Below are 19292 nucleotides of genomic sequence, written 5' to 3'. Positions count from 1 at the left end.
TCAGAGTCGGTGTGCTTGACGGCTGTGTGTTCTGTGGTGGGTGTGTGGGATTTTTGTTACAGGAAGAGTACTCTAGGTAGGTTTTCGTTTCTGAGTCCTAAAATGCATGTATGTGTGAGAGCGGGTGTTTTGGGAGCTCGTAAATACTTCATGGAGCCAAAGCCACTGTAAATTCTGGCCAATAAGAGGGGGGCAAGAGCAGCTGCTTGCATGCTTCCCTGCACAGGGAACTCTTGGGGCACACACACACACACACACACACACACACACACACACACACACACACACACACACATACACATATATATATCTTTTTCATACACACAGAAATGCTTATATGAACACACACAGACGCACGTAATACAACCTTGAGGTGGACATTGATGGAGAGAAAACACTCACACATTGTCACACTGTTATGGAAACACATTGAGCCTTCAGCTAAACATTTATAGCTTACATTGAAAGACTTACAACCTTTAAATCACCTCTGATCATTTATACACACACGTGTCACACAACCACACGGAACAGACTTTTAATAAAAATCTCTCAACGCGCTTAGCATTTATCACCTCAGGTAAAACCAGAATAAATCCCAGAGTTCTGGGTTTTTTTATAAGCCACCAGTAGGCAGTTTTACAAGATTTGACTGTTTTGCACATCAGTACCATCCAGTCATAGGTCACAGACACATGCATACACACACAACAACACAACACAAACACCAACACACCACACACACACACACACACACACACACACACACACACACACACAGGTTCCTTCCTTTGTGATCTGCAGTTTAAATTAACACTGAGCTTCATTCATGATACTTATACACATTGATTTGATCATAACTTAGTCTTCTGCACAAATAATGAACCATCTCCAAAGCGGTTTTGGTTACAGTTTTTAGAATTAAACTTATTTAACACCAGAACCGCACCTGACTCTTCTCAGGGCCCATCAGTCCACTGCATGTTGAAGCTATTATATATTAATTGAATTACATCTCAGTTAAAAGTATTTCTGTTTCCTCTGGAAAGTTAGTAAATACATGAAATCATCCTTTGGTACAGTTCTTTTTAAAAAATTAGTCTGTTTAAACCCATTTTCCTCTTCATTTCATTCTTTCAGCTCCTGAAACTCCTTTTTCCTCTCCATTCTTTCATCCTCCAACCTTGTTCCAACTTAGTCCTGTGTAAATTTTTCCCCTGTCCTCCTCTGTGGTTTCCACATGGTTGAGGTGTGTTAGCTGAAAACATTTTGCACATGTGAGATTGTCTGACCTGGAAATCGCTTAAATGGTGTGAAAGGACTCCAGCAGAGCTTCCCCTCATACATTACAACTCCACCTGTCAGAAACTCGTGGACCCAGACCTGCAGAAGTGGTTGACTGTGTATTAAAAAGCTGAATCAAAATCAGAATCATTCAGATCATGAGAAAGAATCGCACAAAAACCATTGAGGTCCATGTTTAGGTTGCGTCATTAGCTAAAGCCACCATAAAATCACAAAGTTTCATGCTTATTTCCCCCCTACGTCTGCATTGAATTCAAAGTTTTACTTATTGTCTGTTAGTCACTAAATTTTCCGGGCCCAGAATATATATATCTGAATTGTTCGATGTGTATGAGCCTAATAGGACTCAAAGATCGGCAGGAGCTGGTCAGCTAGTGGTGACAAGAGTTAAAACTGAACAGGGTGAAATGGCTGTCAGCCAGTACGCTGCCCGCTGCTGGAACCAGCTCCCAATGGATATCAAATCTGCACAAACCATAACTTGCTTTAAAAAGAAGCCAAAAATGTCTCTATTAGATATTACCTGTTTCACTGTCTGTGTTTTATGCTGTTTTCCTATTAAGCTTTTTACTTCTGTCTTTTATGTCTCTTTTATTTCTGTTAAGCACATGGAATGACCTCTGTGTATGATAATGAGCTTTACAAATAAATTTGCCTCGCCTCGAGCCAGCCAAAGCAGGGCAGCTGAGGACACTTGGATCACATTTTTGAGAAGCATATCTTAACTGCAGTGACCTTTAAGATATTGGAAGAGGAGATCGTTTGCATCTGTTAGCAATGATGGCACAAGACAGTGGGGCTAAAACCCAATCAACACAAATGCTACTTGCTGTAACTTCCAGACATTAAATAACTTCCACTGTGAAGTACAACAGAAGGACAAGATTACATTAATTGAATAACACATTTCAAAAAAGTTTTACTGCATAAATTATGATTATGCAATATTCTATGCACTAAATGTTACAATTTAAATCAATATAGGCTACTGATGTCTATATAAACTGGAACCACGAAAGGAGACGTTAGTAATCAGTATCCTTTATTTGCTCATATACCTGTTCTTTTGTTGCATCCGGTTTGTTTGTTTTATGGGTAGTCTTGACTCTTGGAGCCAGCAAGATGTTTACTTGCTGGTTTACTTTTTTTGTTGTTGTTGTTGTTGTTTTTCTTCTTTTTTTTTTAATGTCAGAATGTCTGAATAATTTGGCTTGAAAGCTAAAATCTAAGTGCTGGCATGAAGTGGCAGTCTGGTTTTCATTTCTCTTCTTCTTCAGCCTGTCTTCAGGATTTGAAATGATTAGTCAACTATTTTGGCATTTGATTAATAGTCATTTATCACATTGAACACATGCTGGTTACAGCCTCTCAAATGTGAGGATTTGCTGCTTTTCTCTGTTTTATATTATATATATATTTATAGTTATACTTGAACGTGCAGCTCGTGACATGCAGCTCTCGATTCTGATATGTCCGTGTCTCGAATTGTTTGTTGAGGAACAATGCGATTTGAAAACATGACCTTGATGTCTGGGAAACTGTGATGGGCTATTTCTTTTATTATGTTTTGACATTTTATAGACTGCACAATAAACATATGGTCGTACGTGTCTGTGATCTCACATATCGAATATGCAGGCTTTGTCAGTTGTCAAGAGTAGCCTGACTCCACCAGCAAGGCCATGTGCACTTAAGCCTTATAACACAGGTTAAGATATGTGAGTCAGCTCAATTAAGAAAGCATCTGTTAGTCTAGCATGGTATTAAGGGAATCACACACATTTTATTTTGGAGGCAATAGTTGAATACCCCAAATAAGTCGTAAGCCATTCAGCCCTGTTGGCTCTGTAGTGGAAACCTGACTAATGAGGGTATTAACAGTCATTCTGCTGTGTCTGAGTCATCGTCCGCTGTGGGGTTTTAGTTGTAACTAAATAAGACATTATGCTGTGTGTGTTTGTGTGTGTTTCAGAGTGAGAGAGATGTGACTCCTCTCTCCCACTGAGGACTTTAGTGGTACTTTAGTAGTCAGTCATTAATCCAAGGGTTGAGTCATCCTTGCCTGCAGAGGCAGTAAATTCCTGCTCCCCTCGACACTGGGCTCTACAGCACTCGCAGCAACCAGAAATCACATGATGCTGCTGTTAGGAAAAGCAAGATGTTTACCCTTGTTTGGGAAATGCAAGATGTTTGTTGGAGTCGGATTCTGCAAAAAGTGTAAACTAATAAAGTAGCATGTGGCCAGTGCTCAGTGTTTTGAAACAGAAGGGCTAGCAACCCTTAAAAACATTGAAAAGGCTTTCAGGATCCAGATAGTCAGTATGAATTCTTTCCTGCTTTGAAAAAATAATTTGATCAGGAGTTGTCATTTGGGACAGATAGTTTAGTTGAAGCTGAGGAGGGTCTGGATTGAGGGTTTAAAGAAGAACAGATTTTATTTTGTAATCTGTTTAATGCCATTATGAATAGAAATATATGAGACAAAGGGACACATTGTGTTTTAAATTGTGTTCCATTTCTGTTTGTTTAGCGATATAATAGAGGTTGAAGAAATTGTTTTGTTGTAGTTTTGCAAATGGGGACCAATTAGTTCGTATTGTCCTGATGGTCAAATGTGTGTTTTCGTTTCTGTTAAAGTCTTTTTTTTTTTTAAGTTTACGCTTGTTCCAATGTCGTATTTGGGAGAATTAGCTGCTCTGTTGTCTTATTTGAAAGTGAACTCAATATGTTGTTGTGTTTTAGACTATTTATCTGACAAAAAAGCCATTTGAAGACATTTTACAAAATTTCAATGGGTACTGTTAACCTATTTTCGGACATTTTATTGACCGAAGGATTAATCAATGGGAAAATTATTTTACGATTAATCAATAGTGGGAATAATTGTTAGTTTTAGCCCTTATTTTGAAGATAATTGGATCTTTGAATGGCACATTGGTTTAACCGGTACAGGTCGTGTGATTAATCACTACACCTACCTATTCAAACAAAAAGTCACAAATGCACCTGGATACCCCCTCATTGTCCTTACACATGTGACCATGTGATTACCCACGTGTTTTTGTTATGAAAAAAATCCTGCTGTCCGTCACATCCTCTTTGCCCCTTTCTCAAAATTATTAGGGGCACCTGTTACTTGCAGTCGCTCTCATTCACTCACACACACATACACACACACACACACACACACACACACACACACAAAAACACAAACACATCCACACACCTTGCCACAACCCAGTTATCCCCAGCTTTCTCCTGCTCATTTGCAGGTGCCAAACAGTGATGTCACATGCTGGGTGTTCCCATAAATTCCACTTTAACCCCACGATGCGCACACACACACACACACACACATACACACATACACATACACAGGCACACACCTGGGAAATGTTGTATGAATAAATACATTTGACAAACACCCACAGAGCGTGTCTGTGTGTGCACGCACATGTGTTTTTATGCTTTTGAGTAAAATACCTTAACACAGATGAACACACATGCAGTTTGATTTATGGCTTTCAGCATCTGGTTGTAAAATATGTGTGACCAAGCAATCCTCCTGAGTCACTCTAGTTGCTCTGCAGCTTGGTGAAGAGAGGGAGAGTTTAGAGGAGAGGAGAGGAGAAAGCTGGACAATTGTAGAAAAGAGCTTTTTGATGAAAGAGAGAGGAAGGAAGTGAGTGAGGGAAGAAAAAGAAACATTTTAAAATATTTTTTTTTAAATCAAATTCTGGTACACTGTGTCATACATGGTTCATAGAAGATGTTTTATTTGATATGTGATTATTGCTAAATTCTGTGTACATGTTGACAGGTGGTCCAAGGAAAGAAAAATTTTATGCCTTTTTATTATTATAAGTTTATTTTAAGAAATGCTTTATGGCTTGTATTGTGAAAGTTTTTTATTCTCGAATATTAGATATCTGTACAGAAGCAAAACATAATTCAAATACACCCAATATTGGTAGGAAAAATGACTTTTTTTTCAATAATGTAACCATTTTATATGTTTTTATATCAATATCACTGCTGGTCCCAATACCAGTACTAACTAGTACTGATTACCAGCCAGTTAAGTTAACCAGTGATGGTGGCTCTGTTAAAACCAATAGAAATCATAAGAGGAATAATGGGGAACCTGTTTGCTTGGCAAATATTTCTTTAACTCAACAAAATGTAATTACAGATGGGTGAAAAATTATTAGATTTTTTTTTTTTTTTTTTAAAGATCTGAATCTCATGTCATGTGGAATAATAAATCAACTTGCTGGATGTGAGCACCACTTTGAACAGTGAACCTCATGTCTGCTTTTAATTTTTGTCAAAGTTACGTTATTGTTGTGTGGTAATGAGACGCAGACTTTTTCAAATCTATTAGATTTTACAACTTTAAAAATCTAAATCACTACAGCATTCTTTGAAAAATGGTTAGCGGTAATAGAAGGTATATGTGATTTGTAGTAAATGGGCTAAAACATGTAAAAGCACCAGTATGGTCCTTTTAGGAACAATGCACCCTGTAGTTTTTATGATGTAATGATTGAAAGGGCAGAGGAAGAGGAGGATTGGTAGTCAGGGAGAGGATGAAGGGGTGAGGGTGGATTTGTTTATTGAACCCTGCAGGATGAAATGGTTTTCTTTGGCTCTCGCTTCGTAAATGTCACATGTTCAAACTCAACTGTGTGCCCATGTGTGAGTAAATGAGTGAATGAGTGAATTCATGGGTGGGTGAGTGTGCGTCTGCGTGCATGTGGCCCTCCAATCAACATAAACCTGTCTCATGGCACCGGCTCTGTGGGGCGACATCTACGGTAGCTGACAGAGGACAATAGACAGATGTCACCGCTCTCTGACTTTTATGCAAGCCTATGGCTGTGTCTGGTTTTCATCAAATGTTCCTGTCCTATGTGCAAAGGGGAGGTAAATTAGAAGGAGTTTCAGTAAACGAGAAGCAAACATGAAACATAAAAACAGCAGGTGATGAAAAGAATCAAAGCAAGTAGCAGCCAGGGTCAAGCTGTTTGTCATGACAGTGGTGCGTGTATGCCGTGCAGCAGGACTCCACAAATGCATATTCTGATCAAATATAATATCTCATGTATCCTTTTCAGTGCATCAAACATTTCCATTTTGGTGTAAAATGTCAAATACAATATATTATTTTAATGCTGTAATGTAGTTCTTTTGTAAAGTAAGATGGCTTGGTGAATGTGGAAAAGCATGGCTTTGATATAACTTCACTGTCGGTCTCTGAGTCTGTCTCTTTCTCTCTTTTACCTGCAGACATCCCAGGATGCACATCAAAACAGGCTTAGTGGACGCTCACCTTTACTGTCTGAAAAAAGCAGTGGTGGACTTCCTCACGGAAAACAAGTGAGTTCTTCGCCTTTTTTCTGACTATTAGTTAATTAATTAACATAGAAAATTAGCTTTCCCACTTTGAATTTTGGCCCTGATTTTTAATTTTTTTTATTTTATAATTTGACAAATGACCAGTTTATGTCTAATCGAATTGACAAACAGACTTTCAAGTGCTTACACACACCCGCACAGTCACGTCGACTTGAACTCATATTCACTGCTTAATCTGTAGTAAGTGTTAAACATGGTTACATGGTGTGTAAGGCTTTGAAAGGTCCTGTTAGCAGGGTATTCTAGCTAGGTGTTAATTTGTTTTACTATGTGCCACTGAGGCAGGCTGTTAGGCCTTTAGCCTCTGAAGCGAAGCAGTGTCATGGGGAGCTCTCTGTAGCTGCCCAGACTCCATATTCCTGGATACAATCAGAATAAATGAAAGGCTCTATGTGGTATCAGCATGTATTTAATCTTCTGCACTTGCATTAGTGATGACATAATGATATTAGGGTAATGATGCAGTCATCTCATTATTTGGTTTGATTCATAGCACAGGGCTCACAATATCAGGACAGTTTAACAATTTTTAGTTTCTTGGTCTTTCATATACGTATCAGTGGTAAATAGACCGAGCCTAAGCTTAGAGTATAAAATGTTAGGATAAACATAAATGAAAAGATCAAACTTGTGGCATACAGCTTAATACTTTCAAAATCAAATGTGGTCTGTGCTGCTGTTCAGTTGCATTATACAACGCAAGCTACTAATTTGAAGCATCATAATTGCCAGAGAAAATAAGAGAAAGAAAAGCTGAGTTATTGTTAGGATTGAGCCTCTTGTCATCGCAGCAGACATCAGTGGAGGATCTCGGACATTCCATGTCTGGCCAAAGACACATTGAAAAATCCCTCCAGCACTGCGCCAGCGTGGAGGCATCATCCTTCCCATTCTTGTGAACATGATAGCTCAGTAATGCCGTGAGGGAATTTCTTCAAATTTGGCACATACATGCACTTGGACTCAAGGTTGAACTGATTAGATTTTTGGTGGTCAAAGGTCAAGGTCACTGTGGCCCCACAAAACACTTTTTTTTAGCCATGACCCAACAATTCACACAGCGATTATGACAAAATTTCACACAATATTTTGTATGATTCTGGATTAACAGGGATGTAACCTTAAACGAGCCTGAGTGGTGGAAGCATACAGCTATGAAGCAATAATTATAGTCTTGTAGTAAGATTGCAGCACCAATGCAACCACTTTGAACAAAGGTACTCAGTTGGCCCTGCCATAATGTAGTGACATTACAGTCCGTATTTAAGCTCCAAAGTGGAAACTGTTGCATTTCTGTGCTGTAAAATACTGTTCCACAGTCTTGTTAAGTACACAGTTGCCTGAAAATATTATAAAATGTCACCTTTCCTGACCATAAGTACTGCCTTTACATTGGCAAACTGTGCGCACTTGAATGGGAGATGCAGGTAGCACATTAAAAAACTGCTGATAAAAGCATCCAGTGTGTTTGATAACAGCAGGACTGGATCCAGATACACTCCAGGCAAAGTTGTAAGCTTAGGAACAGCTTGGTGCCAGGCTTCTCAGAAACAGGGAGGTGATGAGATGCTGAAATGTTTTTGGAAGGGGTCCCATCGAGAAGTGGGTTAAATTACAGCCATTTTAAATGTGTCCTCACCATGCTAGTTTTAGCTCACACATAAATAAATCTGAAGCCAAGCTACCAAACACAGATCCCACAACTATACTCCATCACTCCACCTCGTCTTTTTGGTCAAGGCTGAAGGGTACACTTGAATTGCCATAGAGATGTAGATATAAATCTTCCATCATTACATCACTAGCGCACCCTCTGCCGCTAGCATATATCATCTCTCTTGTTAGATGACTCATTTCTTTCTTCAGCTCTTTTCTCGGATTTTCTTTCACAGCTCCTCTCTGTCTCTCTTCCTTTCTCCTCCACACTCTCTCTGTCTTTTGCTCAAGGAGAGAAATGGACAGAGTAACTGTTGTTTTTCTCCTGTCATTCAGATGGAAATTCTAATCTCCCTTTAAAAGAAAGTAAGACGAGGACAGTGGAGGGTTGAGTGGGGGGGGGGGGGGGTAGAGAGGAGCACTGAGCTCAGCACAGTGCAAAGAAGAGGAAAAAGAAATGAAGATGGGGAAATTACCTCCAGGTTTACATAGACTTCAAAGCGTGGTTCAGCTTCTGCTTTTGTCTTAACAGTCCTCATGAGATACTGAGGTGCTAATTGTAGCACATGCACATTGAAGCAAAGGTTCTGACAATGGCATTAACTTCATTCTTTGTCATTTACCACATTTATCAACAATCTACTCAATAATAATGATGAATTCTCTAACTTCCTCTTTGCTATTACTGCATGTTCTTTAGGATGTATTGATAACACAAATATTCTGCTAAATATACTGGTGCCTGGATGAACTGTCAATTCTAATTAATGATTAATCACATCACTTCGTACACGACTGCATTACCAACACAGTAGTGCACTGTGGATACAACATTAAGTAGTGGGTGATCTTGAACTGCAGAGCTAAATGAAATGAATAAATCTATTTATTCAGTTTGCATTTTTTGGCACAACCTTGTACATTTCCTCTCTGAAAAAAAAGAAAAAGAAAAAAGTATCTCAAATGGTAGCCTAACACTTGCCAAGGACACTACCAGTTAAGGAGGTGCTGAATACAGCAACCGTTTTGATTCAAGTCAATGCAAGGTCACAGTAAATGCGTGAATCATCTGTGTTTCAGATGCACAACATCCAGTGACTGAAAGATTGCTCACTTGTAGAGTTTATTCATATATGAACTCATTTTCTTGCATGTTCATTTTCTATTTCATTCAGACTTGCCCTTTTCTCCATCTGCCGATGATTAGGAAGTAAACCATTATCTAAAGAAAGCACGTTAAACTCATTCACTGATTCACTGACACATATTGATGACTTTGTAGGCATGTTTAGGTCTTGTTACATCTTTCCTTTTTCTTTTATCGCAGGTCCATCTCATCCATCCGTGGTGAGCTGCTACCATATTTGGTGCGGAAGCAGTTTTCCAAAACAACCAACAGCCAGAAAATCAAAGACGACGCAGAAGATCAGAACCAGAAAAAGAATGACGGCTCTACGAACCACGGTCAGTGTTTGCACTGACACGTCACTACACATACGTCAACATCAGAGCAAAAACAACATACAACAGCCACAGCACTGTAACCCTATTTAAAATACCTGTGGATCTTACTCATAAGCCATCAGCATGGAGAACAGCTAGGTTTGGCTTTTGCTGTAAATAAGCACTGACATAGACTGACAAAAAAAAAGGACAAGTCTCCCCACATCAAGGCACCACACATTCCCCTAAAACAGCATGTATGTATCCTCATTTTCACTCCTAACTCTGCTGTACCCCGCTTCCCTTCCCTTCCCGTCTCTCTCTATTGTCCAGAGCTCCTCATCTCATCACGGGACGAGCCTCTCCTCCAGCTGGCTCAGGAGCGCTCCTGTTGGAACGACCATCACGGTGACATGAGCGAGGCTTACCATGGAGGAAAGCTGCGCTGCTATGTTCACATTATGGACCAGGGCCTGTGCTACCGCGTCAACACTCTAGCTGCTTACATAGAAGCAAACCGACTGGTGAGTCAGACATTAGCCTGCTCCAGCCAGGTTTTTGTTAAATACACATTTTCAAATGTGATTATTCTGTACATACTACGTACATATCTGGAGGACATTGAAGTAGCTGTACTTACACAGGTCCTCTATAGATTTGTTTTTTGTAAATTCAAACACTTTTTTTTTTTCATCTTGTATATATGCTGTGACTGTACTTTACTCCTGTATCCTCTTTTTGTGTAGTTTTCGCCTTTTTCATAATGCACAATGATCTTTTCTTGTTTTTCTGCTGCTTACAGTTCTACTCTGAACATGAAAGTTCATTCTTGACCTTGGAAACTGTAATTTAACAAAAAATAAAACAAATAAACTTGTGGTCCACTTGTAGTTTATGCAGAACTTTCAACTGCATGTTCTGGTCAGATGAAAACATCCTGCTCCTGTTTTTCTACTTTAATTTGAATGTTGTATACTTGGCCCAATGGCCCCTTTGCATCAGAGGCATTGTTAAAATGATTTTATTCAATTTTTCAGGCTTTCATTTAATCTGTTATTATGGGTTTGTAATCTTATGTGTCCCTCCCTTTTGTCTTCTCCTTACTAGGCCCCAAAGCTATTTGAGGAGCCAGCAGTCCATCCATCTGCTGTCATTTCTGAGAGATGCCAGGTAAGACTAACGTCTTAGAAATATCATTGGTTGGTACACTAGCCATATTTAAATAAAAAAATATTTAAATAAGGTTTCAGTTGTCTTTCATTTTCTTTTTAATTAGTAATTTTGCTTATTGTCTTTTTAGCTCCCCTACCATTATCTCTCTCTCGGCATCTAATTTAAATGTCATCATTGCAGAGGTCTGTGTATGTATCTCTGTCTGAGTAATGCTTCTGTTTGTGTGTGTGTGTGTGTGTGTGTGTGTGTGTGTGTGTGTGTTTGCTCTGCCCTCAGATGGGCTCAGACAGTATCATTGGAGCTCAATGTCAAGTAGCAGATAAGACTTCCATAAAGAGGTCCACTATTGGGAACTCCACCACTGTAAAAGAGAAGGTCAAAGTCACCAACTCCATCATCATGCACGGGGTTACCGTCGAGGAGGGGTGAGAACACACACATCTCTACAAACACACACATGCACACACTCGTTGATGACATGTACTTTGAAGTGATGTTGCCTGAAAAAGAATTTCACCTCGGGGCACAGGCATGTTTATGAATTAAAGTTTGATTGTTCTCATCGAGTTTTTTTTTTTTGCTGGTGTTCAGTTAGTACATGCTTACTGTGTGTGACAAAGCGGTGATAAGTAAGCAAAGATTTCAAAATAAAATGACTCATTTTTATGTTGCCAGGAAAAACTTGTAATGAGCATCTTTAATCTCCTTTCAAATTTTCATATTTTTACACACAATCCCAAAAACTACTAAGCTTTTTTCTCCCCTGCTTCTGTTAACACTGTTTGATTTTTACAAATAAAAGCTGTGTGTGTGTGTGTGTGTGTGTGTGTGTGTGTGTGTGTGTGTGTGTGTTGTGGTATGGGTGGATGTGTGTGTGTGTGTGTGTGTGTGTGTGTGTGTGTGTGTGTGTGTGTGTGTGTGTGTGTGTGTGTGTGTGTGTGTGTACTAGGCAGATGCTTGTGCATGTGTGTGTCTGTTGATAGGAGGTGTAACAGGTTTTGTTTTCTGAGCTCTGTGGGGTCAAACAGTGATCGCCGTGTTAACAATGCATCTATTGGTGTGCAACCAGCCAGAGACCAGTTCCAAACAAACACGGAGCTGGTGAAGTGAAACACACAACATCCCTATATTTCATTTAGCCACTAATTTACTTGTGTATACCCAGGATCCCACTGGTTATGGAATTTGTGGAATAACATGTGGGTTTGAAAGGTGTTTTCCAGACATCAAATGCTTTTATTTATTTATCATATTCAAAATCATATTATTCCACTTTGTTTGACAGTTCACATATATTCTTTGTGAGATTATTCCAACATTTGAATGAAGTTGTACAATACTGACAGATGAACCTAAGACTTTGTCTTTTTTTACTGCTGCACCATCAAATGGAAATAATCCAGAGGTCTTGTACATCACTTTGTACACGTTTACCCAAAATTCAGTCTGACATGTTTGGTGCCTTTGGAAACTTTGATCTGTACTAGAGAAATAAAATTCTGTGCAGCATGAGTTTGTAATGACAGGCTCACCAGCCGGTCAGTGAGGTTTAAGGCCATGCCAAGCATTATGTGGTTATGTGTTAACAAATGTAACCATTCGCTCGCCTTCTTCCATATGATACTGTTGCTTGACACCATTTACAACAGAAAACTACCAAAGGATGTCCTTATAGTTGTACAAATGTGCTGCTTTTCTTCTTTGACCTCAGCAGTAGAGGATTTACGTCATTGCAACTTTTTTTTTTTAGCTGAAACATCACCTCAGTGAACCAGGTCGGAAATAACAATTCCAACTTTGCTGAGCAAACTCAGAGGGTCAATGCAGGACATGGCAAATGTTGTAATTGCCACATTATGACCTCACCTGGGGAGGGCAAAAAAAGCTAGTCTGAATAGTGATGCATCATGATTAGTAGCATTACTGCACATCAGGATTGGTCTCAACTGTAGCCAGTAGTTTAAGTGGTGAAAATCGACTGCTTTGTTGCAACAAAAGAAGACTTGTACAGAGAGCACCAGTAGCTACTGTAGAATTAGCATGTAGATTGATCTGCTCAGTTTCTTAGCCAGAAATTCTGGTGGAAAGAGACTTTAATGCAGTCATTCACAGGCTCCTTTTCTTTTATCTCAATTTCTTACTCCTCCCTCCCTTTTCTTTCCATCAAGGCCTCAACGCCATCTCTCTCCTCTCTCGCGCTCTCTCTCTTTCTGTCTCTCTCCATCTCTTCTTAAGCCTTTCAGGGACCCCAGCCAGCCAGCATGGGGACCCTCATCATGCCCATGTAGGTGCACGCACAAAGGCATGAAAGAACGAGAGAGACGAGAGAAGGGAAGAAAGAAGCGAGGGGAAAGCAAGCTAGCACGCAATAAAGAAATTGCAATTCTTTCTTTTCTTTCTTTGAGGACATAAGAAGGAAGGAGAAAGAAGGAAAGAAAGAGCCAGTATGAGGGGATTAGCAGACCCCGGCCATGTCGCAGAAACCCCTCGCATTTCTAGTTTCTTTGTTTGGAGCTGACCAGAGCTTGTTGACAAAGCGCTGCGTGTTTGGGAAGGGGGATAGTAGGGGTCAACTTTACAGGGGGGTTGGCACAGAAGGTGGGGGTTGACGTGTGTGTGTTTGTGTGTGTGTGTGTACGCGTGCTTGCGTGTGTGTGTGTGTGTGTGTGTGTGTGTGTGTGCGTGCGTGTGTGTGTGTGTGTGTGTGTGTGTGTGTGTGCGTGCGTGTGTGTGTGTGTGTGTGTGTGTGTGTGTGTGCGTGCGTGTGTGTGTGTGTGTGTGTGTGTGTGTGTGTGCGTGCGTGTGTGTGTGTGTGTGTGTGTGTGTGTGTGTGCGAGAAAGAGGATGGTGGGGGTGAGGGTGGTGTGGGGGGGGTCATGGCAAGGAGGAGCCCTGGTGTTAGTAATTAGTGGTGTTTCAGCTCCGAAGCTTCTTTGGTGGTCTCTCTCTCTCCCTCTCTCTCTAATGTTACAAAACTCTGAATCTTGTAATCTCCCATCACCATCTACCACCACCACCACCACCTCCTGGGTAGTCACTGACACACGCACACACACACACACACACACACACACACACACACACACTCTTTTCTCCCTCTCCCTCCAGGCCTAACCACCTGAATAGAATGGGCCAATACAAACCTGTCTTGTGTGTGAGGTGCAGAGGGCCAAGTGTGTGTGCGTCACTGCCTGGGCAAGATCAACATGTGTTCTCCACCGGGCTCCCCGAGCTACTGAAACACACATACACACACATTCTCTAACCCACACACACCTACACATACACGCCCTCCACGATTAGTCGACACAGGACACACAAGACTGTCTGTGTCTCCTCTCCAAGAATTTTATGGTGATGGTTTGGCTGAATGTGAGCGTGCATGGTGGGTTCGCAATGCCAGCTCAGGTGGGACTGTAGCACAGGGCCAACAATGTCTTAACACACACATACACATATGAACACACAGCATGGCCCGCTGTTGTTCTTAGATAGACATGTATATGCTAATGGAACATCATTAAGTTCTGTCTATTGGATGTGTTTGAGTCTTCGGAGCAGGCGGGAGGACGCTTGATGGCTGAATGTATCTACTGTGAGTTTGACGTCCTGCATGGCACTCACCTAGCAACTGTGCAAGTGGAGAAGGTTAGCAGCCAACAGTGGAAGGCTGTGGTTGTACTGGGCAGCTCCCAGTATGAATGTTCTCAGTTGTGTGTATATGCCCGGCTCCAAAGGAAGAAAACAGAGTGTGAACCATGTTCGAATTTCCAGTGTAGCCTGAAAAGCAAACAGAAAATGTTTCAACACTAAGAAACCTATCCCAGCGAAATCTTTAATTACTCAACAGTTGGTGAACTATTACTTGGTAGCAGAAATTAACCACTGGCTCACGTCATGTAGGGTACTAACCCATGGTTTAGGGATCCCTTAAAGGAATAATGTTGAGTGGTTGTGAATGTTTTAGTCATTACAGCTGCAACTAACAAATACTTTCATAATCTTTAAATCTGCTAATTATTCTTCATTATCATATAATTGAATCAGCACACTTCTAGACCAGTTTAAATGAAACCTAAACATTTCTCACAGGTATTACTGCATTAGTTTCGGTTAGTTGTGCATAATAAACTGGCAATAATGTCGCCTCTGGAGCAGTAGTTTCCAGCCGTTTTTGGCTTATGACTCCTTCAAATGAAGCAATATTTTCTTGTGACCTGTCATCACTGGTTATGTGGACATGGATTATGAGCAGTTCAACCAATGACAGATTTTTTTTTCCGTTTCCGACCGTTTCGTTTTAAAAGATTTTTAGAGTCCTAAAAAGGTGAAAATATTTACTATTCCACAAGAAGAAGAAAAAAATTAGAGCAAAGTCATAAAAATTCACATAATAAGCAGGTAACACAGACATAGTTTTTCTTTATTTTACCTCGTATCGTTTTTGTGACCTCTCATATTAATCACTGGGATCCCACAGGGCGTCCTGACACTCCTGTTTGGAGCCACAGCTATAGGCAATATAAGAAGAATGTGATTCATATGATTTGTGTGTGTTATTTTTCAGGTGTAATATCCAGGGCAGTGTGATCTGCAGTAATGCTGTTATCGGCCGAGGCGCAGACCTCAAATATTGTCTGGTGGGAAACGGACAGCGGATCGAACCAGAGGGTGAGACTCACACATACACATAAACACACATTCACACACTTGAAAAAAAAAAAAAAAAAAAAAAAAAAAAACAAGCAAACAAACAAGAAAGATGGTAATTTAACTCTTACTTTAAGCTCTTCATCCTGTTTGGGTTTTCATTTCTTCCCACTGTAACTGTGGGTACATTTTAGGGTTTTATGCATTTAAATGAAGTTGGCTGTTTTGCATCCCCAACTTAAATCAACTGAACACTTTGCTCTAGGGATTCAAAGCTTGTTTCCTGCATAAACACATTGCAAAAAATAACAGAAACGCCTTAGAATGTCACACCACGCAGTACAACAATCTTGCATATAAATGTTATCTATTAACATTTGTTATGTCCAGATTTGTTGTTGCTGTTATTTTGTCCTACCTCAGGACTTTTCTCTGGCCGACTCAGATAAGGTGTTAATGTATGTGTGTGGTATCCGTAAGTGCCAGGCCTCGGAGCCAGCAAGGAAAGTTTCTTAATTCTGAAGTCTGTGTGATAGAGAGATTTGTCAGAGATTTTTTTTTTTTTTATTTCCTTAATCCTCTTGTCCCCAAAGCTAGCTGTTTGCATGTGTGTGTGTGTGTGTGTGTGTCTGTGTCTGTGTGTCACATTGATGGAGAGGTTAGAGAGCAGGCCAGAAACAGGACCACCCGGAATTCAACAGCAGCCTCCAGCCACGTCCAACGCGCACACACACATACACACACAAACTCACATAGACACACACTCAGGCACATATAGAGAAAGAGAGTAAGCTCGGCTACTAGACTGAGCAGCCTAATTGAGTGAACAACAGGGTGCTCTAAGTAACAACAGTGTGAATTTGAGCTAAACTCGCCTAAAATATTTTAAACAGTTGAGACTTTCTGGAGCATTAAGTGAGCGATCACTGCAACAAAACTGATCTGTCTTCTCTTTTTTTTGGCAGAATCTTTCCTACTAGACAGCACCAAGTTGCCAACATTATGTTACTGAACAATGGAAACTTAGACCCCTAGTTGCACATTGTTTTGCGTACACTTTATGACCAAAGTTCAGTCACACAATAGTAAAGTTTCAGCCTCTGTTTCTCTGGAGTGTAAATCTCTTGATGTGTCTCTTGTTGTCTGTCTTACATAGGAATGTTGTTTCATGGTACTTTTGTCTATCTTTGATTATTATTTTAGAGAAATCCTTGTCTTCCGTAGTTATATTAAAAGGGTTGACCTGTATATAGTTTCTTAAAACAGCTCAAAATCTCAAGTTTTTGAATATGCTCAGATTACAGCACTTTGTTTTTATTCTTGATTTAGACACAGAAAAACTCAGTTAAAAAGCCTTATCAGGAGAGCAATAGAGGAATGACCCCTCTTCCATGACTCAGGAAGGGATTTAACCTTAGAGGTTCTTCAGTAAGAAGAGAAAAAATCAAACCTGAGGGATGAGAGTTTTTTCTTTTCCTTATCGTTTGTCATAATCTTGGGCCATAGATGCACTTGTACAGCATGACATATCTCTGCAGAATATGCTAATACAAAACATAATCTGTCATAATCTGTAATCTGCACATGTCAGCAAATGAGAACAATAATGAGGAATACAATTTCTGTAGTTAAGTAAACTTTGAATAATTACATTGTTGTTTTTTAAAAAGCAATCTGCTGTAATGTACTTAAAGATATGCCACAACAGTTTTGCTAGAGCCAGACAGGCAGTCTATGAATCTTTTAGATGAAATTAGATCAGATTATTCTACATAGCAGACTGTACTAATTGTAAACCCACTCTGCCTTTTACTTTATATTGTACTTTAAGAAAAAGCACAGCATTGTCCGTCGCCACCAATCTCACTGGCTGACCATAGGCTGCTAAAGACATTACACACCCACTGTACTGCTGAAGCTGTTAGCAGCTAAGGACCACCCTGACAGTTAGCCACACACACACACACACACGCACACGCACACACATGCAGGTCTATCAGGTGTTGATATTTAAAAGATACATACCTACACTGTGCTGTGGCTGCACACACACACACACACACACACACACACACACACACACACACACACACACACACACGTAGTCATACAGTAGGCACACATAGACAAATACACACATCAACCCCCTTTTAAAGATGACACTACTCTGATCTAATTGTGCATCCTGGTTAAATGTTAAAGTGTTAACCTGACATTTTTAACCATATTTGCTTAGAATAGACAAGTCTGAATCTTTTTTATGACCATATGACTGTTTTCTTTCCTTAATTCGTATATGTGAATACATGTGGTCTTAATTCATAAAAGGCGATTAGTTACTGACAAATTAAAGGGCTCAAATTGAGTAACTTTTCCTCCCTTTCTCTCCACTCGCTCCCTCTCCTTCCCTCTCCTGCTGTCCCATGCTCCATTTGTCCTCCCCTCCACACACACAGCAGAGGATAAACTCGTTCTCAGCAACAGATTCCTTCACACTAAAACCTGTCTGTGTGGATGGAACATTACTCTCCTCCACCGTTTGCTTTGGATCAGCACTGATGCTCGGGGATGGAGGGAGGGATGGAGGGATATGGGGCGGAGTCGCGGCTGCTCTCCTCATGCTGAACTGGGTTAGGGTTGAGGAAGATAGAGAGAAACTGCTGGCAGACTTAGTTTCAAGCATCATCTATTTCTTTTAGTGAGGTTCAGGTAGTGGTCAGTGTGACCTAAGTCCTACCACACTGAAGATTCTGGGAGTGATCTCATATAAATGAAAGGAGCATACAGGGGATATGCATGTTGTAGCCCATTAAGTACAAATTGCTTATACATTTATTTCAGCTAATGGGGAACCTTTGTTTTCCATTCATTTCAGTGTGGTTTCAAAATGAATACGCAGAAATGACTTAGTGGGTATTCCATTGCAGTAAATTTTCATTGCCTCTACGTTCTTAGCAAAAGCAATGTAATCTGCGTGCGGTAAAAAAAAGTTGCAGGTGGAGGACTGTTTCAAAATCTCTTCCATTGATGTACTTGAAAACTCATCAAGGAGTTGACAGTCACCTGCTTTCCATTGTCTTGAGAAGGACAATAAAGTCTTATTGATTCTGATCAATAGCACAGTGAGGAAGGGCTGTTTGTTAATGTTGGTTTCCATATTTATTTTTATAAACAAACAGGGTCTGACCGAATAAACTTTTGTCGTCAATTTGCTTAGATAGCATGTTATAACTGTCCCTTGACTACCATGAATTTTTTGCGTTGCTCTGAAGGATCTTACAGCTTTTTCATCTCTTAGAGAACCATAAAATCTTTCTTTGTGTTCTACTCAAAACACAAAGATTACCAGCGTCCGCCAGCTTTTCACCTAGCAGTAATTCCTGCCTCTTTTTTTTCCAATTTCTGTCTCTTCTGCAGCTGAGAGGACTAACGAGGTCATCGTTGGAACAGACCAGCTGATGGAGATCTAGCTCCCATGGGGGAAGGAGTGGCGGAGAAAGCAGCAAAACACAGAGGACAACTAATTAATCGGCTGACCGACCAATCAGAAGCCTGGAGGCTGCTTGCACAGTTCGACACTCTCTTCCACCACTCGGCTGTTTTGTACATTGTGTCCAAATAAAGTCAGGTCTGCTTAAACCCATGAA

The 19292-nt window shown here is 40.3% G+C and overlaps 1 protein-coding gene across 1 annotated transcript in view; it reads left to right on the top strand.

Annotated features, from left to right (window-relative positions):
- The window catches only part of eif2b3 (eukaryotic translation initiation factor 2B subunit gamma), a 33289-nt gene extending 13997 nt beyond the window's left edge, over nucleotides 1–19292 (top strand). Inside the window, exons 6-12 of the mRNA XM_022755099.1 lie at nucleotides 6595–6684; nucleotides 9707–9843; nucleotides 10156–10346; nucleotides 10930–10992; nucleotides 11272–11420; nucleotides 15563–15666; nucleotides 19063–19292. Coding sequence (XP_022610820.1) covers nucleotides 6595–6684; nucleotides 9707–9843; nucleotides 10156–10346; nucleotides 10930–10992; nucleotides 11272–11420; nucleotides 15563–15666; nucleotides 19063–19115 — 787 coding nt within the window. The 3' untranslated portion in view covers nucleotides 19116–19292. The remainder of the gene's footprint in view (nucleotides 1–6594; nucleotides 6685–9706; nucleotides 9844–10155; nucleotides 10347–10929; nucleotides 10993–11271; nucleotides 11421–15562; nucleotides 15667–19062) is intronic.

The sequence above is a fragment of the Seriola dumerili genome, unplaced genomic scaffold (assembly GCF_002260705.1).
Source record: "Seriola dumerili isolate Sdu_G_001 unplaced genomic scaffold, Sdu_1.0 BDQW01000226.1, whole genome shotgun sequence".
In the NCBI taxonomy this organism is placed as follows: domain Eukaryota; kingdom Metazoa; phylum Chordata; class Actinopteri; order Carangiformes; family Carangidae; genus Seriola; species Seriola dumerili.
Note: the sequence above shows the minus strand (reverse complement) of the source record. Positions and strands in the feature narration are given on the sequence as shown.